Here is a 26,310-nt window from a genome sequence, read left to right as displayed (position 1 = left end):
ATTTAAAATATTGTATGGAAGCCAGACATGGTGGCACAAACCTGTAATCCCAGCACTCTGGGAGGCTGAGGCAGGAGCATCCAAGTTCGAGCCCAGTCTGGGCAACATAGCAACTTAGAGAGGCCCTGTCTCAAAATAAAAAAGGTCTGGGGAGATAGTCCAGTATAAAGGCTCTGGGTTCAATCTGAAGTAACACACACACACACACACACACACACACACACACACACACACCATTTATGTGGAAACTCTGAAAAGCATATTCTTTTCCTCCAAGATTTTGTTTTCATTGTCCTTTGCTTGCTGTGGACTGTAGGTATTTGTTAGTTTTGACAATAATTTCCTTAAATAGCAGTAGCTGAGAGGAGAGTGAGAAAAAGGAAGGAGAGAGGGGAGGGGGAAGGGATGGAAAGGGAGAGTAAGAGGAAAAGGAAAGAAAAGGGAAACAGAGAATGTGAGAATATGTGTGGAGGGAAAGGAATCAAAAGGTAGGAGATCTTCTCCAAATTTGTGCAGATTGGTCTCTGCTGGGGACTCCTTCAGTGCTTAACCAGGCCATTTACAACTCTTTCTTAGCTCTTACTTTTTGATTGCCCGGAACCTAGATATTAGTCAGAGATAAAAGCTTGGGGCAGTGATGGTGATGAACCTGTTAGAGACTGAATGCCCAAACTGCAACCGCAAACCCACTTAATTATCACAAAGTTCCAACACTGTAATTAAACCTGAATACTGAAGTTTTAGGAAAAAAACCCCTCATTCTACTTGTGACATCATTCCCTGGTGCTGCTACTCCTTTCAAAGCATGGCCATGGCCCTTGTGTGAACTATTATCTGATACTAGGCTGCTGGGGGCAATGCTGGGACAAATTGGCTCACATGCGGACAGAAAGGGTTTGTGTGCCTGCTGTAGCAGACATGCATCACAGGCTCAGGGTCTTCTCACCACTGAGTATGTGTCCTAACCTGGGCATGTGCATTGCTTTCTAAGTTTCCCAGTACACATGGGCACTTAAAAAAAAAATTTATGTTATTGGTACATTTTAGGTATACAATATAATAACATTATTTTTTTCCCATTCCTCTGCCCTCCCTTAAACCTGTCCACCCCTCCCTGTTTACAAAGACTTTGTTTCCATTTTTTCTTTTTCTCATATTAATTTCATTTCCTTCTTTCCTTTCTCCTACCCCTCCCACTTCCCCTTCCTCTTTGGACCTTTTCTTCCTGTTTCACATTATCTATTATGCCTTTTGATCCTTATTTACATTTTCAGTTTCTCACACTAGAGAAACTATTTGGTATTTACATACATGTGTCCTATTTATTTCACTTAAGTGTATCACCTCGCTATGCATCCATTTATCTATAAATGTCCTTAATTTCTCATTCTTTATGGCTGAGTAGTACTCCATCTTATAAAAAAACCACATTTTCTTTATCCAGTCTCCAGTTAATGGGCAGTTGGGGTATTTCCAAATTTTAACTATTACAAACAGTGCTGCTATGAACATGGGTGCACATATATCACTGTGGTATGATTCTTTTAATTCTTTGAGGAAGATACCCAGCAGAGAAATAGCTGGGTCAAATGGGACTTCCAGTCCTAGTTCTTTGAGGTGTCTCCATACTGATTTCCACAATGGTTGCACCAGTCTACACTCCCACCAACAGTGGAACAGGGTTCCTTTTTCTCCATAGCCCCGCCAACATTTGTTGTTGATTGATTTCATTTATAGCAGGCATTCTTCCTGGGGTGAGGTGGAATCTCAGCATTGTTTTCATTTGCATCTCTCGAATGACCAGTGATGTTGAACATTTTTCATATGTTTATTTGCTGTTTCTACTTCTTTGTGTGAGAAATGTCTGTTCATTTCAGATGCCCATTTTTGGATTGGGCCTTTAAATGTGGGAGGTCTGATATTTTTAAGTTCTTTATAGATTCTAGATAGTAGACCTTTGTCTGAGGAACAGCAGGTTAAAATTTTTTCCCACATTGTGGGTTGTCTATTCATGCTGTTGGTGGTTTCTCTTGCTGTGCAGAAGCTTTTTAATAAGAAGAGATCCCACTTGTTGATTCTTTGTGCTAGTTCACATGTGACTGAAGTTTTGTTCATGCAGTCTTTTCCTATGCCAATGTCTTCAAGAGTTCTACCTAATCTCTCTCTTCCAGCTGATTTAGTATTTCTGTTTTAATATTAAGATTTTTGATCCATTTCAATTTTAGGTTAGTGCATGGTGAGAGATATAGGCCTAGTTTTAATCTTTGACTAGTTGAACCCAATTTTTCTAGCACCATTTAGTAAAGAGGCTGTCTTTTCTCCAGTGAGGATATTTGGTTCCTTTGTCGAAGATGAGGTGGCTGAGTGTGTCTGGAGTTGTTTCTGCATCTTCTAATCTGTTCCACTGGTCCTCAGGTCTGTTTCTTTGCCAGTACCATGCTATTTTTATCACAGTAGCTTTGTAGTATAGTTTCACGTTGGGGGTTGTGATACCCCCTACCTTGTCTTTGTTGCTTATAATTGCTTTTGCTATTCTAGGTCTCTTCTTGTTGTAAAAGAAATTTTGGATTGTTTTCTCAAGGTCTGTGAAGTATGCCGTTGGAATTTCAAATGGGATTGCATTGAATCTATATAGCAGTTTTGGAAGTATGGCCATTAGGAGCAAGGGAGGTCTTTCCATTTTCTGATATCCTCTTCCAGCTCTTTTTTCAGGGTGCTATAGTTTTCAGAGAAGAGGTCTTTGATTTCTTTTGTTAGGCCGATTCTTATTTCATTTTTTTGGATGCTATTGTGAAGGGAGTTTTTCCCCTAGTTTCTCTTGTAGTGAGTCTGTTGGTTGTGTACAGAAAATCTATTAATTTTTGTGTGTTGATCTTGTATCCAGCTACTCTACTGAATTTGGTTATTAAGTCTAGAAGACTTTTAGTGGAGTTCTTGGGGTCTTCTTTATAGAATATCATGTCATCTGCAAATAATGACAGTTTAACTTCCTGGTTTCCTATCTTTATTCCTTGTATTTCTTTCTCTTGTCTAATTGCCGTGGCTAATGTTTCCAAAACTATATTGAACAGGAGTGGTGATAGTGGACATCCTTGTCTTGTTCCTGATTTTAGTGTGAGGGATTTCAGTTTTTGACCATTTAGTGTGATATTGGCTGTTGGTTTTTCATAGATGGTTTTTATGAGGTTGAGGTAGAGACTGTCAATTTCAGTTTTTTCTAGGGTTCTTATCATGAATGTGCATTGGATTTTGTTGAATGATTTTTCAGTATCTATTGACATGATCATATCTTTTTTGTCCTTGGCTCTATTAATACAGTGTATTACATGTTTTGATTTGCATATTTTGAACCATCCCTGCATCACTGGGATGAATCTCACTTGGTCAGGGTGTATGATGTTCTTGATGATCTTCTGCATTCTGTTTGCCAGTATCTTATTGAGGATTTTTGCATCTATGTTCATTAGTAAGATTGGCCTATTTTTCTCTTTCTTTGGTTGGGTCTTTTCTCTGCTTTGGGGACCAAGGTGATGCTTGCTTCCAGGAATGAATTTGGGAGTATTGTTTCCCTTTTAATTTAATTGAGGAATTTAAACAGTAGTGGCAATAGTTCTTTAAATGTCTTGTAGAATTCAGCCGTGAAGCCATTGAGAACTTGGCTTTTCTTCGTTGGTAAGTTTTTAATTACATTTTCAATTTCATTGATTGATATTGGGTTGTTTAGAATTTTTAGGTCTCTTTTGTTCATCTTTGGTAATTCATATGTATCTAGGAATCTGACCATTTCTTCTGTATTTTCCATCATATTAGCGTATAGGTTCTCTAAGTAGATATTGATGATCCTCTGGATTTCTGCTGGGCCCATTGTAATTTCACCATTTTCATTTCTAATTGCATGGATTTGGGCCATTTCTTTCCTTTTTTTGATAAGGTTGGCTAAGGGTTTGTCAATTTTGTTTGTTGTTTCAAAGAACCAACTCTTTGCTTTGTTGATTTTCTGTATCGTTCTCTTCATCTCCATTGCATTGATATCTACTCTGATCTTTATAATTTCCTCCCTTGTATGAGCTTTGGGTTTGTCCTGCTCTTCTTTTTGTAGAAGCTTGAGGTTCAGCATCAGGTTGTTTATTTGAGCTGGCTCTGTTTTCCTAATATGAGTATTCACTGCTATGAATTTCCCTTGTAAGATTGCTTTCATTGTGTCCCATAGTTTCCAATATGTTGTATTGGCATTGTCATTTAATTGTATGAACTGTCTGGTTTCTTCTTTATTTTCCTCTTTGACCCATTGGTTATTTCGAAGTGTGTTGTTCAATTTCTATGTGTTATTGAAATTCTTGCAGTTTCTATCGCTATTGATCTCCAATTTCATCACACTATGGTCTGATACAGGGGATAACTTCAGTTCCTTTACACTTACTTAAACATGTTTTATGAGAGAGTATGTGGTCTGTTTTGAAGAATGACCCATGTGCAGCTGAATAGAATGTGTATTCTGATTTTGTGGGGTGGAACACTCTGAAAACATCTGTTAAGTTCATTTGTTCAAGAGTTTGGTTGAGTTCTAGTATTTCATTGTTTGTTTTTTGTCTAGTTGATCTATCTATTTGTGGCAGTGGGGTATTGAGGTCCCCCACTACTATTGTACTAGTGCTTATGTGATTTTTCATGTCTGTTAATATTTGTTTTATATAGTTAGGTTTACTAGTATTTGGTGCATATATGTTTATAATTGTCATCTCTTCCTCTTGGATTGTGCCCTTTACAAGGATGTAGTGTCCGTCTTTGTCTCTCTTAATTAGTGTTGGTTTGAAATTCCATTTGATATACAAATATTATAGCTACCCCTGTTTTTTTTTTCGGGTTCCTGTCTCATGGAGTACTGTTTTCTACCCTTTGACTTTCAGTCTATGAGTTTCTTTTTGGATTAAGTGGTTTTTTGTTTTGTTTTGTTTTGTCGTTTTGGTACTGGGGATCGAACTCAGGACCTCACACTTGAGAGACAGGTGGTGGAACGATTGAGCTAATTCCCTAGCCTAAGTGTGTTTCTTGTATGCAACATGTTGTTGGATCTTGCTTTTTAATCCATTCTGCCAGTCTGTTTCTTTTGATTGGTGAATTAAGACCATTAACATTGATGGTTATAACTGAGATATATTTATTGACTTATCCTTGTCATGACTTTTTCTTTTTGTTGGATTTTCCCCACATGGGCACTCTTGAATGCCCAAATGTTTCAAAGAGTCTCTGTATCAACATTTTTTTTCCAGGTGTTTGGCTTTCTATCCTATACCTCATTTATAAATTTTGCCCTAGGTGGCTGAAGTGTTTTTCATTTGTAGTAGAATCTTTTTGAGAAATGCTTGCTACTTTTCTTCCCTGAGAGTATTCTGAACTAGATGAAACAAAAGGAAACACTTGAATTAATCCTTGAGGTATCCCCTAAACAGGTTAGATGGACAAAGCATAATTATTTGAGACTAAGATCTGCCCTGGTCTCTTGTGAGCCAGAGACTTGGTGTCCACAATGGGAATACAAACTTCCAGATTGAAGATTGACAGGGAGCCAGAGAAGAGAATGAGGCAAGGTTGAGTTACAGGGTTACAAGTTTCCTTTTTCCTGGATTGACATTTGTTTTGTTGTGACTGTGTTCTATAGTTGTAAAACAAGTTGATCTTGACAGTTTTTTTTGAGTTTTTAATATTGCTTGAGAGAGATAGCCCTCAGAGCTAATAAGTACATCACCATTTTTGCCTCTATTCCTCTTTGGTGCTATGTTTAAGAATTGATTGAACACTAGATTGCAGTTTCTTTCATAAGTTTTATAGTTTTACTTTTTCATATTTAGATCTGTAGTCCATTTTCACTTCATTCTTGTAAAAGTTGCAAAGTGTGGGTTCATTTTTATGTATCCAATTGTCTCAAAATTATTTGTTTTGTTTTAAACAGAAGTATTGTAGTTTGCATCTTGTGGGTCTCCCAAAGACTCATATGATTGAAGACTTCATCCCTAGCCTGCGTGCTATTGGGAAATAGTGGAAGCTTTAAGAAATAGAGCCTAGCAGAAGGAAGTTAGGTCACTATGGGTATGCCGTCGAAGGGGATATTGGATTGCTCATGCTTCCTGCCTCTCTCCCTCCCTTGGCTTCTTGGTCACCTCAGATGAATGGCGTTCTCTGTCAGGAATCCCCTCCATGATGTACACAGCCCCTAAATAACAGAGCCTACTAACCATGGACTGAAGCCTCTTTAACTATGAGCTACAATAAGCCTTTTCCTTCATTTGTCTTTAGTTTAACTAGTTTGATTTTAGCATATTTAGGCATGGATTTGTTTGGGCTTATCCTGTTTGGGTTTTGCTGAGCTTTTTGAATCTGTAGGTTTCTTAAAATGTGGTACATTTTCAGTCATTTAGAAAATTTTTATTGCTCTATCCTCTTTTTACCTCCTATTTGGACACCAGGGACATGAATGTTGGGCATTTTGTTATTGTTCTTCTTTCCCCCGAAAATATGTTCACTTTTGTTTTTTAGTTATTTTGTTATTATTCAGATTGAGTAATTCCTATTGACCTATCTTCAGATTCTCTCTTCTCTATCATAGCCACTCTGTTATAAAGCCTATTCCACAGATATGTTTTTGTAACATTATTATTATCATTATTAGTGGTGGTACTTGGATTGAACTCAGGGCTTTCATACTGAACTCCATCCTCGGCCCTTTTTATTTTAATTTTGAGACGGAGTTTCACTAAATGGTGAGCTGGGTTCAAATTTGCAATACTCCTACCTCAGCCTTCCAGAATGCTTGGTGGGATTACAGGCACATCCTGCATGTTTTAAATTTATTTCTTTTTAAATTTCTTGTTGTATGTCTTTCTTCTTCTCTGGTGTTTCTAACTTTTGATTTGTTATATAGGAATGTTTGCCCTCAATAATTGGAGTTTGGTTATAATAACTACTTTAGAATCTTTGCATGGTTTCATTAATCCCTATGTCATCTTGGCATCTGTGTCTGTTAATTGTTTGATTTATTGATGAGTTGAGATTTTCCCGGTTCTTCATAGGCCAAATAATTTTGGTTTATATCTGGGATGTTTTTATATTATCTTATAAGTCTTTGCATCTTGTCTACATTTTAAGAAGGATGTAGTTATTGTTTTGTTTAACAATTTACCTGGTTAGGTTCAGGTTACAAATTTCAGCTCCTATTTTGTGTAATTGTTGGTCACATTTTCAGAGACTTTTTTGTTCTATTAGGACCTGTCCTTCATCTGCACCAGCCAGGGATCACTTTCAGAACAGTGTGGTGGTATGGGCTGTGGTTTGGTTTTCAAAGCCTTGGTATGCTATTTAGAGTCAACTCCATACATTACTTTATGGTATTATTCTGATAAGCGGTCTCTTATTTTTGATCTCTGTGACACTTCCAGCTCTCTGCATGTCCCTTTCCCATTGTCTGTCCAAATGCTAGAACTTCACTTTCCTTCTGCTGCCAGCCATATCCAGTAATTACATGTATTTGAGGCATCAAGCAGTGAGAGGGCAGGGAGAGAGGAAAAGGCTTTGGAATTCATGCTGCTGTCTTGAGACCACAGCTCCTAGGGTCCCTTTCCTCAAAGTTGCAGATGCCTGCCTAGCAGCTACACCTGGCTTGCCTGAGTTGACAGAGATTATAAAGAAGATTTTAAAAGCAGAGAGGTTTCTCCACTCTTTTGGATCCTTAGGAGTATCCTTGTTTGCTACTCTAACTAGAAGATTTTCTTGGAGTCCTTTCTGTTTGCATCTAGGGAGTACCTACCTTTGAATTCAAGCTGGGTGATACCATGTGAAGTATAATGCTAACAACCCCCGCCCCCCCAAATAACAAACCCGTTGCTGGTTTGGTACCCATTTGCTACTTTGAATTCTAGTCTTTTTCCTTGATTGACCTGCTATCATTCACTCCTCAGAGTCCTCAGATTGGTGTTCTGTGAAGTCTTTCCAGTGCATAGTTAGCTATATTCAGTAGAAAAGATTGGGTAGAGTGTGGTTACTCTATCTTGCTTAGAACTGGAACCCCTCCACTCTTGAAAAGATATAAAGTGTATTTTTATGCTAATAAGTATTGAGAAACATTTTCTTTTTCTTGTTTTTCATTTCGGTATTTGGTACCCTAACACATGGTTCCAATGAGTAAAGATTGTAAAACATGAGAAAGGGAAAGAGATAGGATAGGAAGTTTATCACTTAGAAAACCACAAGTGAAATATTTATGCAAGAGTTTTGCCTTTCAGTCCTGCTCTGGCCAGTTGCTCATGTCCCTTTCCCTAAGATATATTGTTTTCTGGAGACTCTTACTGCTGGCTAGCAATTGACAAAACTTACTACTTGTCAGTGGTGTAGACCGTATTTCTCAAACTTTACTTCCCCATATACCTAAAACCAGAAGAGCAGAATTATTGTAAGGATCAGGGATATAGGAGGAGTGGAAGAGGGCATTCATTTATATATATTTTTTTAAAAAATTAGGTGAACTCTTCATTTTGTTCTGTCATTTTTTTCCATTACATTTATTGGTATATTTTAGGTATACAGTACAGTTACATTCATCATTGGGATCTTGTACCTTTAAATGGTGTATCTTGGTTCTTATTTTTTCCCCATTCCCCTGCCCTCCCTTCAACCCTTCTGTTCTGTCATTTTTATATAAAAGTATTTCATCATAGATTATAGCAAATGTACCACTGTGGTGCAGGATGCTCAGGGAGGTTGTGCATGAATGAGGAGAGGCGATATATGGGAACTGTGCATTTTTTGCTCATTTTTTGTTGTGAACCTGAAACTGCTCAAAAAATAAAATTTATTAATTAAAACATTCTCTCTGCAAAACTTTAAATAATTGGCATTTCAGGAGCTGTGTGGCTCTGTGCTTCTCCCTGATACAACACTATCTCCCATTTGAACTCTAATTTGAATAGAAAAGCAAGTGCTGATAGCCAAAATGTTGATCAAAGGAGTGAGTGACCAGTGATGGAATTTCATCTGCCTAAGGAAACTGCATGCAGAGTTTTTATAACCAAATATATAGCTGCTTATAGTAATAATTTTCATAGACTGATTTTTGGAAAGAATGGATTCCCATTAATCTGGCATGGTTTGGGTATAGTTACATTGTGGTAGGCAAGATGCCATGTGTGTTTCTTCAGCAGTTAGTGAGAATTCAGCCTGTTTAAATTCTCATATTGTTGGCATTAGTATGCTTCCTAATCTGCTGTTCTCTCTGCTCATCATGTTTTTTGTTTTGTTTTGGTTTTTTTCCTTTCCATTTTGCTTCTGGTCTTACCACATTCCCCAGGACCCAGCCTTGTATGTGAAAGCACATGTTCTCTGTGTCCTGAGGTGGAGGGAGGATTGGTAGGGCAGGGGCAGAGAACTCATGCTGAAACCAGATGATTTCTTGGAGAATGTTCAGGAAATTCCTTGGTTTTCTTCTTGGCATGACTTTACACACTTCCTATGGCACACCCATAGAATGAAAGCATAAGATATGAAAAGTTCAGAACTATTGCTCTAGGGGTCTTCAGACTTCTTCACTGTTTATTTTTAAAACTTAGAAGAGAAACTCCAGATGATGTACACACATTTTATAATCTGACATAAATTGCAACTTTGGGAATCTCTCCAGTGCTAGAAAGTGACACCTAATTTTTAACTCCTAGTTGGCATTTCATCTTTTCTTGTATATCTTATTAAATTTCGAATTTGTTTTTACAATGATTTTCTCATATATGTGTCTCCTTAATAACACTTTTGATACAATTCCTTTAAAATTGATTTTAGAAAAGAAATAGCTGAAATGATATGATACAATGAGAATAGAAAGCAGATTTTCTTTAGAAATTGATTCTGAATGCACCAAAAGTCAACATTGGAGAAAAAACAATTCACAGCTGCAAATTTGGTTAGAACATTATGTTTAGACCATTTGGTCTTCTGACTCTGGGTTCCAAACTAAATAATGGTGTTTTCTAAAATAGCCCCCAATCTCTTGCATGTGCTCTCAGCATACAATACAACAGACTAGTAATAAAAAAGAAATAGCAAAAGTAGAAGTGCAGCTTTCTGGAGAGGTAGGAATGATTATTCCCAGCTGAGCAGGTAAAACACATTACTACATGAAGAATGTGTTCTTTGCTGATTCTTGAGGTCCTATTTTATTTTATTTTTTAGTGTAAAGTGTAAGCAAATAGCAAGAGAAAACTTACTGAAAATATCAGAAGATGAAAGAAACATAGCAAGTTGTATTGTAGCTAGCAAACAAATAAGCATTGGTTGAGAAGGTTGCTGATAGCTCCTTTTGTTTGTCTTTGATTTAAAGCCTTATGCCTATAATCTAATTAACGTCAAACTGAGTTGCAAGTACATTGGCCTGTTTGGTTCAATAATAATACATTTATATGGAAGGTTAGTGAAATGAATTTTCCCTCCATCCAATTCATTAAAAATTGCTCTACAATCAACGGTTGCTAATGGAATAGAAATTAAATATTCATGTTCATAAATTTTCTATGTCATTTCTGATTTCCCTTCATTTCTTCCTCCATAGGTTGAATTTTACAAGTACAAGAATTCCCACACAAGGTGATTTAGAGGTTAATTGCACACCATCAATTCTTTTATCAAAGAGGTGGTGTGGAACAGGGGAAAGAGAGTATGGCAACAGAGTTGTCTCACTTTGTAGCTGTATGATTTGGGGCAAGTTTTATAACCATCTCTTTTGTGAAATGTCCTTCATAAGAACTTCTTGAATGATATTATGAGGGTCAGCAATAAACTTTGGGAAACATCCCACACAGTGTCTAGCACAGAGTAACTGTTCGATAAATGGATAACTTAGAAAGGTTTTAGAAAATAAAACATTTTCATATATGCAGTAAAACTTAGGATGAATTATAGTGGCAAGGCAAGTAAGACAATATGGGACTCCTTTTAATGCTACTGTGGGTATTAGGGTTGGGCCTTGAAAAACCCTGTAATAACTTCCAATAATCAGTGTATCAGGATAAAGGCTCTGAAAGGAAAAGTGTTTCATATTCCTATAGATAGATTTTTGGTCTTCCATTTTCCACCACCTCCTTCCTCTTTTCTGCCCAGGCGAAAGGACTTTTCTTTAACTTGCATTTAATGTTGCTCCAAATCATGAACTTAATAGATAACTGAAGACTATCTAATACATTGGTGAAATATAAATATTTTAAAATGCATTTTTTTTTTTTTGGTGCCGGGGATTGAACTCAGGACCTTGTGCTTGCAAGGTAGGCATGGTGCCACTGAGCTAAATTCCTGGCCCTTAAAAAGCAATTTTGATTGAAAAATTTTCTTCAAATTTAGTTTATAGGCTTTTGAAATGAACGATAACATGTAAATTAATTACTTTCGCATTGACTCAAGGTGATCATTACGATTATTAATTTTTGTCTGTGACTAATTTTTGTTAATCTCTTACCCATTTTACAAAAGGTAACTTGTAATATACAGGTGGTGAAACAGAAGAGCCACCTGATTAAATAGCAAATGCCCAGTTGGAAGTAGTGCCTAATAAGAGATTAACTTCTGTTCGGTGTTTTAAAAGTGGCTACTCTGTGTTTCGTATTTTATATCAAGTAGCAGCTTTTATTACAACCCATTGATGTCATCATTATCTTTCCTTCTATAAGTGGAAATGGAGCATAAAGTTTTGTGAAGTGACTTGGCCAAAGGTACACAACTAAAATGTAGGATAGAACAGCCATAGGAATCCATCAGCCATAGGAATCCTTTCTTTTCTATCATAACTGTCATAGGACTAAGGCACGTAACGCTAATTTAGGAGTTTTAGAGTAGTTTCTCCATCTGTTGAGTATATCCCTTTCACTTTCTTCTCATTTTGATTTGTGTTCATAGATTTACTGGTAGAAGAAGACCAAACTCTAAAATTGTACTATCTAATTTAGCAGATACTAGCCACTTGTGGCTAATATAAATTTAGTAATCAAAATAAAATAAAACATAAAATTTAATTTCTTTATATTAGCCACATTTCAAGTGCTCAGTGGCCACATATGACAAGCTAGAGGCTACCATTGTTAGTGCAGAGAACATTTCCCTTATCCCAGAAAGTTGTATTAGACAATGTGTTCTGAATAATTTTCCCCTTACCCTTAATGAAATAAACACACAGAAAAAGTAATTTTCATGTATGTATCCTTGCAAGTATCTATTTAATGCAAGGATGTGAAAACTTATTGAGATCATGGGTCTTTTGCCTTCATTTTTAGGTGTAAATGAAGTAACAAAAAATGTAATAACATATATAGTAAAATGTGTATATTTACAGTTTGCTTGTATAATTTGTGTTTCAAGTAGTAAAAGTCTTTTATATACCCATATATTTCTGAAAAACTGTGTGAAAATGAACTCTGCAAAATATTTGATATCCAAACATCAAACAGAAGACTAAAAGCAAGAAATGTTAATTTCCAGAGAACTAAAAAAATAAAATCTCAAATCATACCTTTTGTTTTAAAATCGCCTTTTTGTCCCATTCCATCACAATGGAACAGAGTTATTTATGTACATACATTGATGTTAAAGGTTTTTTGGTTTTGGCATCTTGTAATCATTTTCTGACCCATTATAAATCAATGCTACTTCTTTTTAAAAACTAGAATCAGTATTTTTTATTTTCTGCATTTCTATTCATTGTAAAAAAAATAAGGAAACATTTAGGAGAGTCATGTGATTTACAAACATTGTTGAAAAAAGATGATGATGATGTGGAAAGCACATATTGACTAGTAGATATATCACCATACTGGAGATAATCATTCTTCAGAAGATATGAAAAAGTTTAAATTAAAACTGTAAAAGACAGGTTGGGAATATTAAAGTATAGCATTTATGATACAGATTAAATAAAAATGAAAAGGCAGATTATTTGTAAGTGCTTGAGCTACTGAATTTAATTGTATATACTATTACATATATTTGTTACATATAGCCTGTGAGCATAGTAGTTAACCTCATCACTCATTTGGAGCGTGTGGGAGAGTAGGCTGTTGGGTTTTTGTTGGGTTCAGCAATGTTTTGAAATTGTGAACCAGGAGTGAAATGTTGGAAGAAAAGACTTAAGGGTCCATCATTATTTCCAGAGGTACTTTGTAGGGTGAATAACTTACTGTTTTAAATGTTTATTCTTTGAGTGTTTTTACTTTAATCCTCTGGATGGCCATTTAATGAGAAGCAAATGCTAATAATACTAACAGTTTTAACAACAGGTTATAAATACCTTAGTCATTAGTTACTTTTTTTGTTTCTGCTGATATATTACAGGGATAGTTGCTATTAGTTAACATTTACTGCAGCTAGCAGTTAAGCATTTATAGCTTTTATGTTCTTTCCTGATAGACTGTGAGCACCTTGAGGGTATGAATCCTGCCTTGGCTTCCTTGTGTTGTTTTTTGTTTGTTTGTTTTTGCTTAAATTCTTTTATTGGTACATTTCAGGTATGCGGTATGTTTACATTTATCATTGGGTGTTTGTACCTGTACATGTTGTATCTTGGTTCTTATTTATTTCCCATTACCTGTGTGCCCTTCCTTATTTACATAGACTTTGTTTCCATTTTTTTTCTTTTCTCATAATTTTTCCTTTCCCTTCTTTCCTTTCCCCTTCCCGTACCCCTTTGGACCTTTTCTTCCTATTTCAAATTATCAATTACTCGTTTTAATCCTTATTTACACTTTCAGTTTCTCACACTAGAGGAACTAGTCAGTATTTACACGCGTGTCCTATTTATTTCACTTAAGAGTATGGCCTCAATATGCCTCCATTTAGCTATAAATATCTCTAGTTTGTTGTTCTTTATGGCTGAGTAGTACTCCATTTTGGCTTCCTTGTGTTTTATGTCACAGTGCCTGGCACTCAAAATTTTAGGGAATAGTAATTGAAATAAGGAAGAAAGGAATGGAAACTTGTACTTTAGTTGTCTGTATTTGTGAGGTTATTTAGTTGCATGAATGGAAAAATTACTGTGGTTTCCTTTTGGTAAAGAACAACAAAAAATTACTAAAGGCATCCCACCTTTAGTCTAGTATATAAACTAACCCTCTGTAAATTTCTCTTGTTTCTGGCTAATGTTTCATCCTAAACTATTGTCCTCAGGGCATAGGTATTCTCAATAGTTAATCCACAATGCTCTCCCTTCTCTGTGGCGTAACTAGGACCTAGAATGTAGAGTATGTGTGCTGGGTTGGTAAGGCAGGAGTATGTGAGGTGTGATCTAACAATACAGTGAATGTTTAAATTTTAAAAAATTATTACAGTAGAACACATATTGTCATTAATCCCCTTTAAAATATTCTTTTTCCTTCAAATACACTTATCCCATTGTTCTTGCCACTTTCTGAAACAGTTCTGGGAGTCTTTTTGTTTTTTCTTCATTTTTTTTGAGATAGGGTCTCATTATGTAATTCACGTTGGCCTTGAACTCCTGGTGATTCTCCTGCTTCAGCCTCTCAAGTTCTGGGATTGCAGGCACGCAGGACCACGCCTAAATTCAGAAGTCTGCTTTCATGAGTGTCTTTAGTTGTGCTGTTGTGGCTGCCTTGATGTCTTGAATCAGTTCAAAGTATTTACATTTCATAGTCATTTTGACTTTCAGGAAGAACCAGAAGTTGCACAGTGCCAGATCTGGTGAATAGTGTGCGTAAGGATACACTGTAGTGTTTTCATAGGCCTGTCTTTCCATTCAGTGGCACTCAGCAGCAAGATCCATCATATATTTTTTAAAATCACATCTTGAAAAGACAAAAGAGCACTTCCAAAACTGCTTCAGAAGTGGCAAAAACGATGGGATAAGTTCAAAGTAAAAGGGGTATTTTGATGGGAATTAACAGCAATATGCATTGTACTGTAATAATTTTTTTACAAAATTAAACATTTACCTTATATTTTGACTACCCCTTGTGTATAATCAGAGGTTTCCAGGCACCAAGTATTAAGTATTGCCTCATAGGCTGCAGATTCCTGTGGGAGGCTGCACATGTATTACCTCCTCAATCTTAAGTGATCAAAATTTGCCCCTCTCTCCCAGAAAAAGTAGATTTCAGTGAAACTTGTGATGGTGAGAAAAATTAGTAGCAGGAACAAGTAGGAAGGGGAGCAGAGAGGCTACAGGATGTCACATCAGTTTTCTTGAAGCTATGGTAAACAGCTATAAATCTCAGCACATCTTGGCCTTTGCTTTTCAGGAATGGAGTAGAAGATCGTGTGGGTGGCTGCCGAATCTCCTAAGACTTGATAATACCAATTACTTTTAATTGAGTAGGTTAGATTTGTCTGAAAGCCTAATAGCAATTAGGGGGTCTCAGTTATGTAGTTTCCTGATTTATATGGTATTTCTATTTTTTCTTAGTTACTTTCTCATTGCTAGGACAAAAACCTGACACCTACAAGTTAAAGGAAGAAAGGTTTATTTGAGCTCACAGACTGTAGAGGTTTCAGTCCATAGTCAGCTGGATCCAAGGGAGGGCAGTATGGCAGCAAGGCATGGGCAGAGGAGAAGCAGTTCATGGCAACTACTTCTTTCCATTTTTATTCCCTCTTGGCTACAAGCCTATTAGTTGATGCTACCAATACCCAGGATGGGTCTTCCCTCTTTAGTAAGTCTATCATCACAACCAGGACTACGCTAAACCAATCAATGGACTAATCCAGTATCACAAACCCATGATCTAGTATCACACACCCATGATCCAGCCACCTCCCAAAAGCTGCACCTAAGAGTGCATGAGGATTTGAGAGGACATCACGATATTAAGCCATAACAATGAAGTAGTAATAAGAATTGAATAATATTTTTAATACTAGTATCTTTATTGGAATGCACTTGTATTTTGTTAGTCTGTAATTATGGGTTCTTATATCATTCTTTTCTCATTAATAATGAAAACAGCTCATTTTAGGAAGTACTTACTATGTATTCTTCAAGGACTCTACTGAATCCTGTATATTCTATCACAAAAAACCACCAGTCTGGGTTTTACCATCAGCAGCTTGAACTCTCTAGTGGTACATCTCTCACAAAAGTATAAACAACCTAACCAGGTATGATGGTGGTGCATACCTGTAATCCCAGAGCTCTGAGAGGCTGAGGCAGGAGGATTGCAAGTTTGAACCCAGCCTGGGCAACTGAGAGATTTAGTAAGACTTGTCTCTGAAAACAAAAACAAAATTTAAAAATGGAAAATAAAAAGAAAAAGGAACTGGGGATATAGCTCACTGCCAAGGCCTTGGGTTCAATCCCCAGTATTGTAAAAGAAAAATATACGCAACTAATTTTAACTTGATAGTTATTTGTATATACAATGAATAAAACATGGAAATAAGTTGGGAGAGCCCTTTTCTGTGAGTCTGGAGCAGGGCTTTGTTGGAACTTGACTCACCCTGCTATCCTTTTTTTTTTTTTCCCCTTGCTCATCCATTTCATTTTACTGTATTAACTCAGCTAAAACCACATCCTGTACACAGGAGTAGGAAAAGGATTCCTCCCTGGTAAATGCAGTCACCCTGCTATCTTGACAAGGCTATAGTTCTGAGTTTATGACTGATGATGTCTTAACAAGGTGGGTTGGGGGTCCTGAATTTGCCTAGGGAGGGCTAAGGAAGAGCTTTGAAACTTCTCTCCTCTACCTCCTTTCTGAATTTTGTCCTGAATAAAGGAAGTCAGGATTGTCAGAAGCATTGTCCAGTGTTATCTTTTCTCCTCTGATTTCTCAGTGTTCCTAGAAAACCAAACACACACAGTCTTCTAGAACTGTGTGGATGTGAGACTAGAACTTGCACTTGGCATTAAACTTTCCTGTGTTTTCAGGAGTAGGAAAATCATACTTCTCAGTGATTTTACTTGGCGGATGGGGAAATCAGTTGCTATCTCAGTGAAGTAATGAATGAAAAAGTTTTATTTTATACAAGACATTATTAAAATTAGGACTACTAAGATTTTTCTATTTCTTATAATACATATGTGAAATCAATAACTACAGGCATCCTTTATCTCCCTCCATAAATAAAAGTTACAGTTTATAGGTATTTGGCATATATAGTTGCATATATAAATAAATATATATAAATATATTTTAAGTTAAACTTTAATAGCACTTCTAGGCTTATATAAATGATAGTTATTTTTAGTCGGAATGTAAACTGTGTATTGCCTTTTGGGTTATAGAAACCACCAAAAATGTGAAATGCAAAAGCTAATGAAAAATGTCTGAACACATTAAAGATTAAAACAGTGGCTGAGTCCGTTGAAAGGAAGGGATCTTATGAATTAATAATGAAAGTGCATTTATAGGTTGTTATCTTACTGGGGTCTGAGTTTTAACAGCTGCCGGTAGTTTAAAGTAATAGAAGTCTGAGTAGCCCATAATAATTTGAGTATTCATTGTTTATGGATTGTTTCTTAACGGAAACCTTGATTAGTGTTGCCTCTCTTAAATTACCTCAGAGTGTTGTTATAAAAATGAAATAAGTAAATATATTTTGTAAACATGAAAGATGCTTGCTTTCATTCTCTGATTTGTATGCATGTGGGATATAAAATAACAAAACTGTATATTAAGCCTATTTAGTAGTTTTAAGAATTTACACTTTATTTAGATTCCATGAATACAATTTCTTACAATGTATTTTTTAAAACTTAATTTTATTGCTACATTTTAGGTATACAATATAATGACATTTATCATTGGAAATTTGCACCTTTACATAATCTGTCTTGATTCTTATTTTTTCCCCAAGCCCTTGCCCTCCCTTCAACCCCTCCATCCCTCCCTATTTACGAAGACTTTGTTTCCATTTTTTCTTTTTCTCATATTAATTCCATTACCTTCTTTCCTTTCCCCTACCCCTCCCACTTCCCCTTCTCCTTTGCCCCTTTTCTTCCTATTTCACATTACCTATTATACCTTTTAGTCCTTATTTACTATTTCAGTTTCTCACACTTGAGAAACTATTTGGTATTTACACATGTGTCCTATTTATTTCACTTAAGAGTATCGCCTCAATGTGCATACATTTAGCTATAAATATCTCTAATTTCTCATTCTTTATGGCTGAGTAGTACTCCATTTTATTTAAAAAAACACATTTTCTTTATCCAGTCTCCAGTTGATGGGCAATTGAGCTATTTCCAAATTTTAGCTATTAAAAATTGTGCTGCTATGAATATGGGTGCACATTTATCACTGTGGTATGAATCTTTTAATTCTTTGGGGAAGATACCCAACAGGGGAATAGCTGGGTCAAATGGGACTTCCACTCCTAGTTCTTTGAGGTGTCTCCATACTGATTTCCACAATGGTTGAACCAGTCTACACTTCCACCAACAGTGGAGCAGTGTTCCTCTTTCCCCACAGCCCTGCCAGCATTTGTTATTGGTTGATTTTGTGATAGCAGCCATTCTTTCTGGGGTGAGGTGGAATCTCAGCATTGTTTTCATTTGCATCTCTCGAATGACCAGTGATGTTGAACATTTTTCGTATGTTTATTTGCTATTTCTACTTCTTTGTCTGAGAAATGTCTGTTCATTTCAGATACCCATTTTTGGATTGGATCTTTAAATGTGGGAGGTCTGATTATTTTTAAGTTCTTTATAGATTCTAGATAGTAAGACTTTTGTCTGAGGAACAGCAGGTGAAAATTTTTTCCGACATTGTGGGTTGTCTCTTCACACTGTTGGTGGTTCCTCTTGCTGTGCAGAAGCTTTTTAATAAGAAGAGGTACCACTTGTTGATTCTTTGTGCTAGTTCACATGTGACTGAGGTTTTGTTCATGAAATATTTTCCTATGCCAGTGTCTTCAAGAGTTCTACCTAATCTCTTTTCCAGCCAGTTTAGTATTTCTGTTTTAATATTAAGATCTTTGATCCATTTCGATTTTAGGTTAGTGCATGGTGAGAGATATAGGCCTAGTTTTAATCTTTGACCAGTTGAACCCAATTTTTCTAGCACCATTTATTAAAGAGGCTATCTTTTCTCCAATGAGGGTGTTTGGTTCCTTTGTCAAAGATGAGGTGGCTGAATGTATCTGGAGTTGTTTCTGCATCTTCTAATCTGTTCCACTGGTCCTCAGGTCTGTTTCTTTGCCAGTACCATGCTATTTTTATCACAGTAGCTTTGTAGTATAGTTTCAAGTTGGGGGTTGTGATACCCCATGCCATGTCTCTGTTGCCTAGAATTGCTTTTGCTGTTCTAGGTCTCTTCTTGTTCCAAATGAATTTTTGGATTGATTTCGCCAGGTCTGTGAAGTATGCTGCTGAAATTTCAATTGGGATTACATTGACTCTGTATAGCAGTTTTGGAAGCATGGCCCTTTTCACTGTGTTGATTCTTCCTACCCAGGAGCAGGGGATGTCTTTCCATTTTCTGATACCATCTTCAATCTCTCTTTTCAGAGTGCCATAGTTTTCAGAGAAGAGTTCTTCGATTTCTTTCATTAGGTTGATTCCTAGGTATTTCAGTTTTTTGTATGCTATTGTGAAAGGAATTATTTGCCCTATTTCTCTCTCAGTGAGTCTGTCATTGGTGTAGAGGAAAGCTATTGTTTTTTGTGTGTTGACCTTGTAACCAGCTACTTGACTGAATTTGGTTATTAAGTCTAGAAGACTTTTGGTGGAGTTCTTGGGGTCTTCTATATAGAGTATCATGTCATCTGCAAATAATGACAATTTGACTTCTTCATTTCCTATCTTTATTCCTTTTATTTCTTTCTCTTGTCTAATTACTGAGGCTAATGTTTCCAGAACTATATTGAACAAGAGTGGTGATAGTGGACATCCTTGTCTTGTTCCTGATTTTAGTGTGAAGGATTTCAGTTTTTGACCATTTAGTATGATATTGGCTGTTGGTTTTTCATAGATGGCTTTTATCAGATTGAGGTAGAGACCATCTATTCCAATTTTTTGTAGGGTTTTTATCATAAATGTGAGTTAGATTTTGTCAAACGCTTTTTCTGCATGTATTGAGATAATCATATGGTTTTTGTCCTTGGCTCTATTGATATAGAGTATTACATTGATTGATTTGCATATGTTGAGCCATCCTTGCATCCCTGGGATGAATCCCACTTGGTCAGGGTGTATGATGTTCTTGATGATCTTCTGGATTCTATTTGCCAGTATCTTAGTAAGGATTTTTGCATCTATGTTCATTAATTAGTGAGATTAGCTTATAGTTCTCCTTTTTGGTTGGGTCTTTTTCTGCTTTGGGGATCAAGGTGATGCTTGCTTTCAGGAATGAATTTGGGAGTATTGCTTCCCTTTCAATTTCATTGAACAGTTTAAACAGTAGTGGCAGTAGTTCCTCTCTAAATGTTTTGTAGAATTCATCAGTGAAGCTATCAGGACCTGGGCTTTTCTTAGTTGGTAAGTTTTTAATTACGTTTTTAATTTCATTGATTGATATTGGGTTGTTTAGAATCTTTAGGTCTTCTTTCAACTTTGGTAATTCATACATATCTAGGAATCTGTCTGTTTCTTCTGTGTTTTTCATCTTATTGACATATAGGTTCTCAAAGTAGGTATTGATGATCCTCTGGATTTCCACTGTGTTCATTTGTCATTTCATCCTTTTCATTCCTAATTACATGGATTTGGGCCATTTCTTTCCTTTTTCTGATAAGGTTGGCTAAGGGTTTGTCAATTTTGTTTATTCTTTCAAACAACCAACTCTTGGTTTCACTGCTTTTCTGTATCATTCTCTTAGGCTCCATTGCATTGAGTTTTGCTCTGATCTTTGTAATTTCCTCCATTGTATGAGCTTTGGGTTTGTCCTGCTCTTCTTTTTGTAGAAGCTTGAGGTTCAGCATCACGTTGTTTATTTGAGCTCATTCTGTTTTCCTAATGTGGGTATTCACTGCTATGTATTTCCTTCATAAGATGGCTTTCATTGTGTCCCATAGATTCTGATATGTTTTACTGGCATTGTCATGTAATTATAGGAACTGTCTGATTTCTTCTTTATTTTCCTCTGTGACCCATTGGTTATTTCGAAGTGTGTTGTTCAATTTCTATGTGTTATTGAAATTCTTGCAGTTTCCAGTGCTATTGATCTCCAGTTTCATCACACTATGGTCTGATAATATACAGGGGATAACTTCAGTTCCTTTACACTTACTTAAACATGTTTTATGAGAGAGTATGTGGTCTATTTTGAAGAATGACCCATGTGCATCTGAAAAGAATGTGTATTCTGATTTTGTGGGGTGGAACACTCTGAAAACATCTGTTAAGTTCATTTGTTCAAGAATTTGGTTGAGTTCTAGCATTTCATTGTTTGTTTTTTGTCTAGTTGATCTATCTGTGGCAGTAGGGTATTGAGGTCCCCCACTACTATTGTATTAGTGCTTATGTGATTTTTCATGTCTGTTAGTATTTTTTTTATATAGTTGGGCACACTAGTGTCTGGTGCATATATGTTCATGAGTGTCATCTCTTCCTCTTGGATTGTTCCCTTGACAAGGATGTAGTGTCCTTCTTCATCTCTCTTAATCAGTGTTGGTTTGAAATCCACTTGATCTCTAAAGATGATAGCTACTCCTGCTTTTTTGGAGTTCCTGTTGCATGGAACTTTAACTTTCAGTCTATGAGTTTCTTTTTTTATTAAGTGTGTTTCTTGTATGCAGCATATCGTTGGATCTTGCTTCTTGACCCATTGTGCCAGTCTGTTTCTTTTGATTGGTGAATTGAGACCATTAACATTGATGGTTACAACTGATCTGTATTGCCTTATCATTGTCATGACTTTTTCTTTTTTTGGAATCTCCCCCTTTTTGTTTAATTTCTTGTTGTGCCCAATGGATTCATTCTTCTGGGCTTCCTGGGGTTGTGATCCTCATTGTCTTTTCCTAGGATATTGTCTAAAATGTTTTGGAGTGTTGGTTTGATATTCATAAAGTTCCTAAGGTGCTCTTTGTCATGAAAGTATCTTATTTCTCCATCAATTTTGAAAGATTGTTTTGCAAGGTACATTAATCTGGATTAGAGGCTGTTTTCCTTTAGGGCTTGAAATATGTCACTCCAAGCTCTTCTTGCCTTGAGGGTTTGTGTTGAGAAGTCTGCTGTGTTTCTGATGGGCTTTCCTTTGTATGTGATTTGTTTCTTTTCTCTAACTGCTTGTTAAATTTTGATCTTCTGTTGGGTTTCTGGAATCTTAACTATTATATCCCTATATGTAGATTTTTTTTTATCACAGTAGTTGAAGTCCTATATGCCTCATTTATCTGTATGTCAAGTTCTTTTCCCCTGCTTGGGACATTTTCTGCCATAACTTCTGTGAACAGTTTTTTTTTTTAATGTCATCTGCACTCGCCTATTTCTTCATTGACTCCAATCAGTCTTATGTTATTCTTTGCATTGTCTAGCAGCTGCTGGATTGATTTCTCATGATCCTTTACTGATTTAAAGAAATTTTTCTTTTCCTGGTCAGTAATTGCAATCTTATCTTCTATATCTGAAATTCTGACCTCACATTGACTCATTCTGCTGCGTAAACTTTCAATGGAGTTTTTAATCTCCTGGAAATCTGTTTGCATCTGTTTTATGGATTCCATTTGTTTCCTATGTTGGGATTCCATCATGTTCCTCAGATCCTCTATTTTTTTATCTGTGTCCTCTCTAGATTTATTAATCATGTCTTGCACTGTGGGTGCAATCTCTGCTGTTATGTGAGAAATTATTTCTTATTTCATTTATTCCAGATCCTCTTTTGTTGCCAGTTCAGGGAGTCCAGGTGGTTGAGTATCAGATTGTTCCATCTCGTTGCCCTTTCAGGTTTCCTTAGGTGATCTGGAAGTCTGATTTTGAGACTTGTTTATGTGTCTTCTCATTTCAAGGGCGGGGGGAAGTTTGTGTGCTGCTGGGGCCCACGTGGCTCACCTCCTAGGCATTGGAGGTAGTGGTACAGTGCCCTGTAAGGTTCTCCTCCTCTGCGCCTTGGGCAGCTCTGCTGCTTGGCACTTGGGGCGGTGGTACAGCAGCCTGGAAGGTTTATCTCTTCTGCGCTGGGGGCAGTCTGTTACAATGTCTTAGTATGTTGGACTGAAGAAAGTTAAGTTAGTGTTGCAAATAGTTTTGTTAGAGTATTTAGATTGGAATGAGGCCAGCTATTTTAGAAACAGATGTCATATAACCAATGAATACTTTAAAAATGTCATTTTTATGTATTATTTAATTAGGTACAAGGTCCTATGATGGTGACATAATTGTAACACTTTGTTTACTTGGTTTTACTCTGTACTTGAAAAGAGACAACCGTTTCTTAAAGGTGTTTTAAAATTGAAATATTTAAATTCTAATTTAAGTTTTTTTCCTTTAGTGTTTTCTTTAGTTGGTTGAAAGCAACTATAATTTTCTTATAATCACAGATAATAATATTTGTTTTAAAACTATTCCAACTAAAGGGCACAAATCACAACAGTCTTTTTTCTTTTTCTAAGAAAAATACTCACATTTTATGTAGCTGTTTTTAAATATTATGTCTGAGACACCATATTATAATACATAACCATATTATGTTATTCATTATTAAAATTATCTTAATACTAACTACACATTGATTTTTTCTTTTTAATTATATAAGGGGAAAAAATAAAATGTAAGTTGAATTTATTCTTTATTGTACACCATACCAAATAAGTACAAATCCCTGTCCTTGATGAGCTTATGAAATAAAGGCAGAATAATAAGTATTTTGAAAATAAGCAAGACACAATAAAAAGAACATAGGAATAAATGCCAAAGAGTGTGATAAAATTAACGTGTACTAGAAATTAAAAAGATGACAGTTTTAAATACATGTTGCCTGACAGAAACGTGCCTACATTGTGTGATGTTAGAAGAATTGAGTCCCTTTGATTACCAACCATTTATTCTGTTTTTGAATCAAGGACATCTCAACCTTAGTGCTGCTGACCTGTTGTTCTACTGAGAAATCCTCATCAGCCTTGCTGGAGTGCAGTGTGACATGTAAACATGCCTTATCTTTCCTTCATTTCCAGGCGTACTTCCGACAGGGTGTTGCCCTCCAGTACCTTGGACGTCATGCCGATGCCCTGGCAGCCTTTGCATCTGGACTGGCTCAAGATCCCAAGAGTCTCCAGCTTCTGGTGGGGATGGTAGAGGCCGCCATGAAATCTCCCATGAGAGGTAAATATGATGAAAGTAGTATTCTGACACTAATTTAAAGTAGAACATTTCTAGCCTTCTAATTCTTTAGGTTCAGGTACTGACAATTGATAGATTATCAAATTTGCTAAGAAATGATGTTTTAGACAGAGGAAGATCAAGAATCATTGTCAAGAACTGAAAAAATAGTAAGGTGGAAAGGCCACTGGTCTTGAAGTCTGTGGACATAGATTATTATTATTATTATTATTTTTTGGTACTGGGGATCGAACTCAGGACCTTGTGCTTGCATGGCAGGCACTGGAACCACTGAGCTAAATCCCTGGCCCCAGACTTTTCATAGATTATTTATATTCTTAAATTTTTTATTATTATATGACCATTGGTAAGTGAATCAACTTCTCTGGATTTTAAGTTTGTTTCAGTAATCCTTTTTTTTTTTTTTTGGTAGTCCTAAGATTTTGCAATTTTAAACCACAATGCCTGTAACAATAAACTGATTTTCTTTGATGGACCAATGTGCCTTCTAGGAATAATCAAATATGAGAAGACATTAGACATTCTTATATATAGTTTATTAAAGGAAAAATGTACTTAACTAGAGGCACTATGTAACATTTTTTACAGAGAATATTAAGAATTAAATAGAATTGAATTAATGGGAGAACAAAACAAGACAGATATGCACTGCATTTATTATCTGTGTTACTACTTCTACTTTATTCCAGTTGGTATTTTGGAAAAATAAGAGTATGGATTGAAAATGATACTGTAAGATTTAGTGGTTGGAGAAGTTCTGAATCCCAAAAGAGATTGACTTTGTTTTGAGAAATGATTGATTTTATCCCCAGTGCTGGGGAACAATCCCAGGGCCTCCTGTATGCTAGGCAAATACTCTATCACTAAGCCATAGCCCCCAGCCCAGGACCACTGATTTTTGAAAAATGAGCATTTGAGAATGTTTGAAAGCATGTACTAATGGTTATCTTTGTGTAATGATTGAATCACTAAGGCAGGTTCATTGCATGTAGTAAGCAGCTAATAATGTCCCATGCTAATTAGTTTATTATCAAGCAGAACTCTTTTTGGTTCAAAACTGGTACATTTTTAAATTTTTCATATGAGAAAATGAACCTAAAAATTTTAATGACAATATAATTCAATGGTTTATCTAATTGTGAAAATGTTTGTAACATTAAAATAGTTTTACTATATTGGCTGGTATTGTACTTGGCTCAAGATATGTGCTAAGTAAAAGTGCAATGAACTTATACGGTACTACTCATATAGTTTTTAGGCAATACATAGCTATAAAAATATTTTCCTAAAAGGGATTTCATGTCTTAGAAAAAAGTGGTAAGAAATCCTTTCTTCATGCAATTTTATAAGCCTGTGCAAGGCTGAGTCTCTCCTTCTCTCTCTCTCTCCCTCTCTCCTTCTCTCCCTCCCTCTCTGTCTCCCTCCCTTTCTCTCTCCCTTTCTCCCTCCCTCCTTCTCCAGTGGCTTCTCTCACTGTGGGATCTGCTGTTAAACTCAGACTCAGAGCAGATGCACTTCAGAGCTTCAGGGCTTGGGGAGAAATGAACAACAAGAACAAAATCAGCCTGTCTCTCTTTTTCATTTTCCCGGGATTTCCTCATCCTCTTCCTATGCCCTCCACAAAAAATATACATGGAACATTTTTAGTTAGTTCATTAAAATAACATCTCTTTATTCTGAGGTGTTTCTGCTGCTGCTTTAGAATATTGGACTCAGCAGAATCATACTTAACATTTTGCCTTTGAAGCAATTTGTTTAGATAAATGTAAGGAAATCTTCCGTACACTGCAGAAAAATGGCTCAGAGCTGCTGTCACCTTTAGGGTTCTGTTTGCCGGTTCTTTCTCATCTTCCAGTGAGTGACCTAAGGCTGACCCTGGAGAAAGCTGCTTCTTACAGGTGCCTGGAGTGATTCAATATTTTCTGCTCTTTCCTTAGGCAATTTAATTTATCTGGTTTATTTTTAGCATGGCCTTTACCACCAGTATCTATTCCAGGTGGGCCTCTCTTAACATTTTATAGAGACTGTTGCTTTGCAGCATTGTTCTGTGCATCACCCTAAATTTT

At 36.2% G+C, this 26,310-nt stretch overlaps 1 protein-coding gene across 5 annotated transcripts in view; it reads left to right on the top strand.

Annotated features, from left to right (window-relative positions):
* Ttc28 (tetratricopeptide repeat domain 28) overlaps positions 1-26,310 on the top strand; it is a 710,286-nt gene that overhangs the window by 370,551 nt on the left and 313,425 nt on the right. For all 5 annotated transcript variants that reach the window (XM_087198497.1, XM_087198496.1, XM_021257148.2 and 2 more), the window contains one exon: positions 24,079-24,226. In XM_087198497.1, the coding sequence (XP_087054623.1) occupies positions 24,079-24,226 (148 nt within the window). The remainder of the gene's footprint in view (positions 1-24,078; positions 24,227-26,310) is intronic.

This window comes from Heterocephalus glaber, unplaced genomic scaffold (assembly GCF_053883595.1).
Source record: "Heterocephalus glaber isolate CG9 unplaced genomic scaffold, H.glaber_assembly_v1.0 deba00001687, whole genome shotgun sequence".
NCBI classification, from domain to species: domain Eukaryota; kingdom Metazoa; phylum Chordata; class Mammalia; order Rodentia; family Bathyergidae; genus Heterocephalus; species Heterocephalus glaber.
This window is presented reverse-complemented; position numbering and strand designations above follow the sequence as displayed.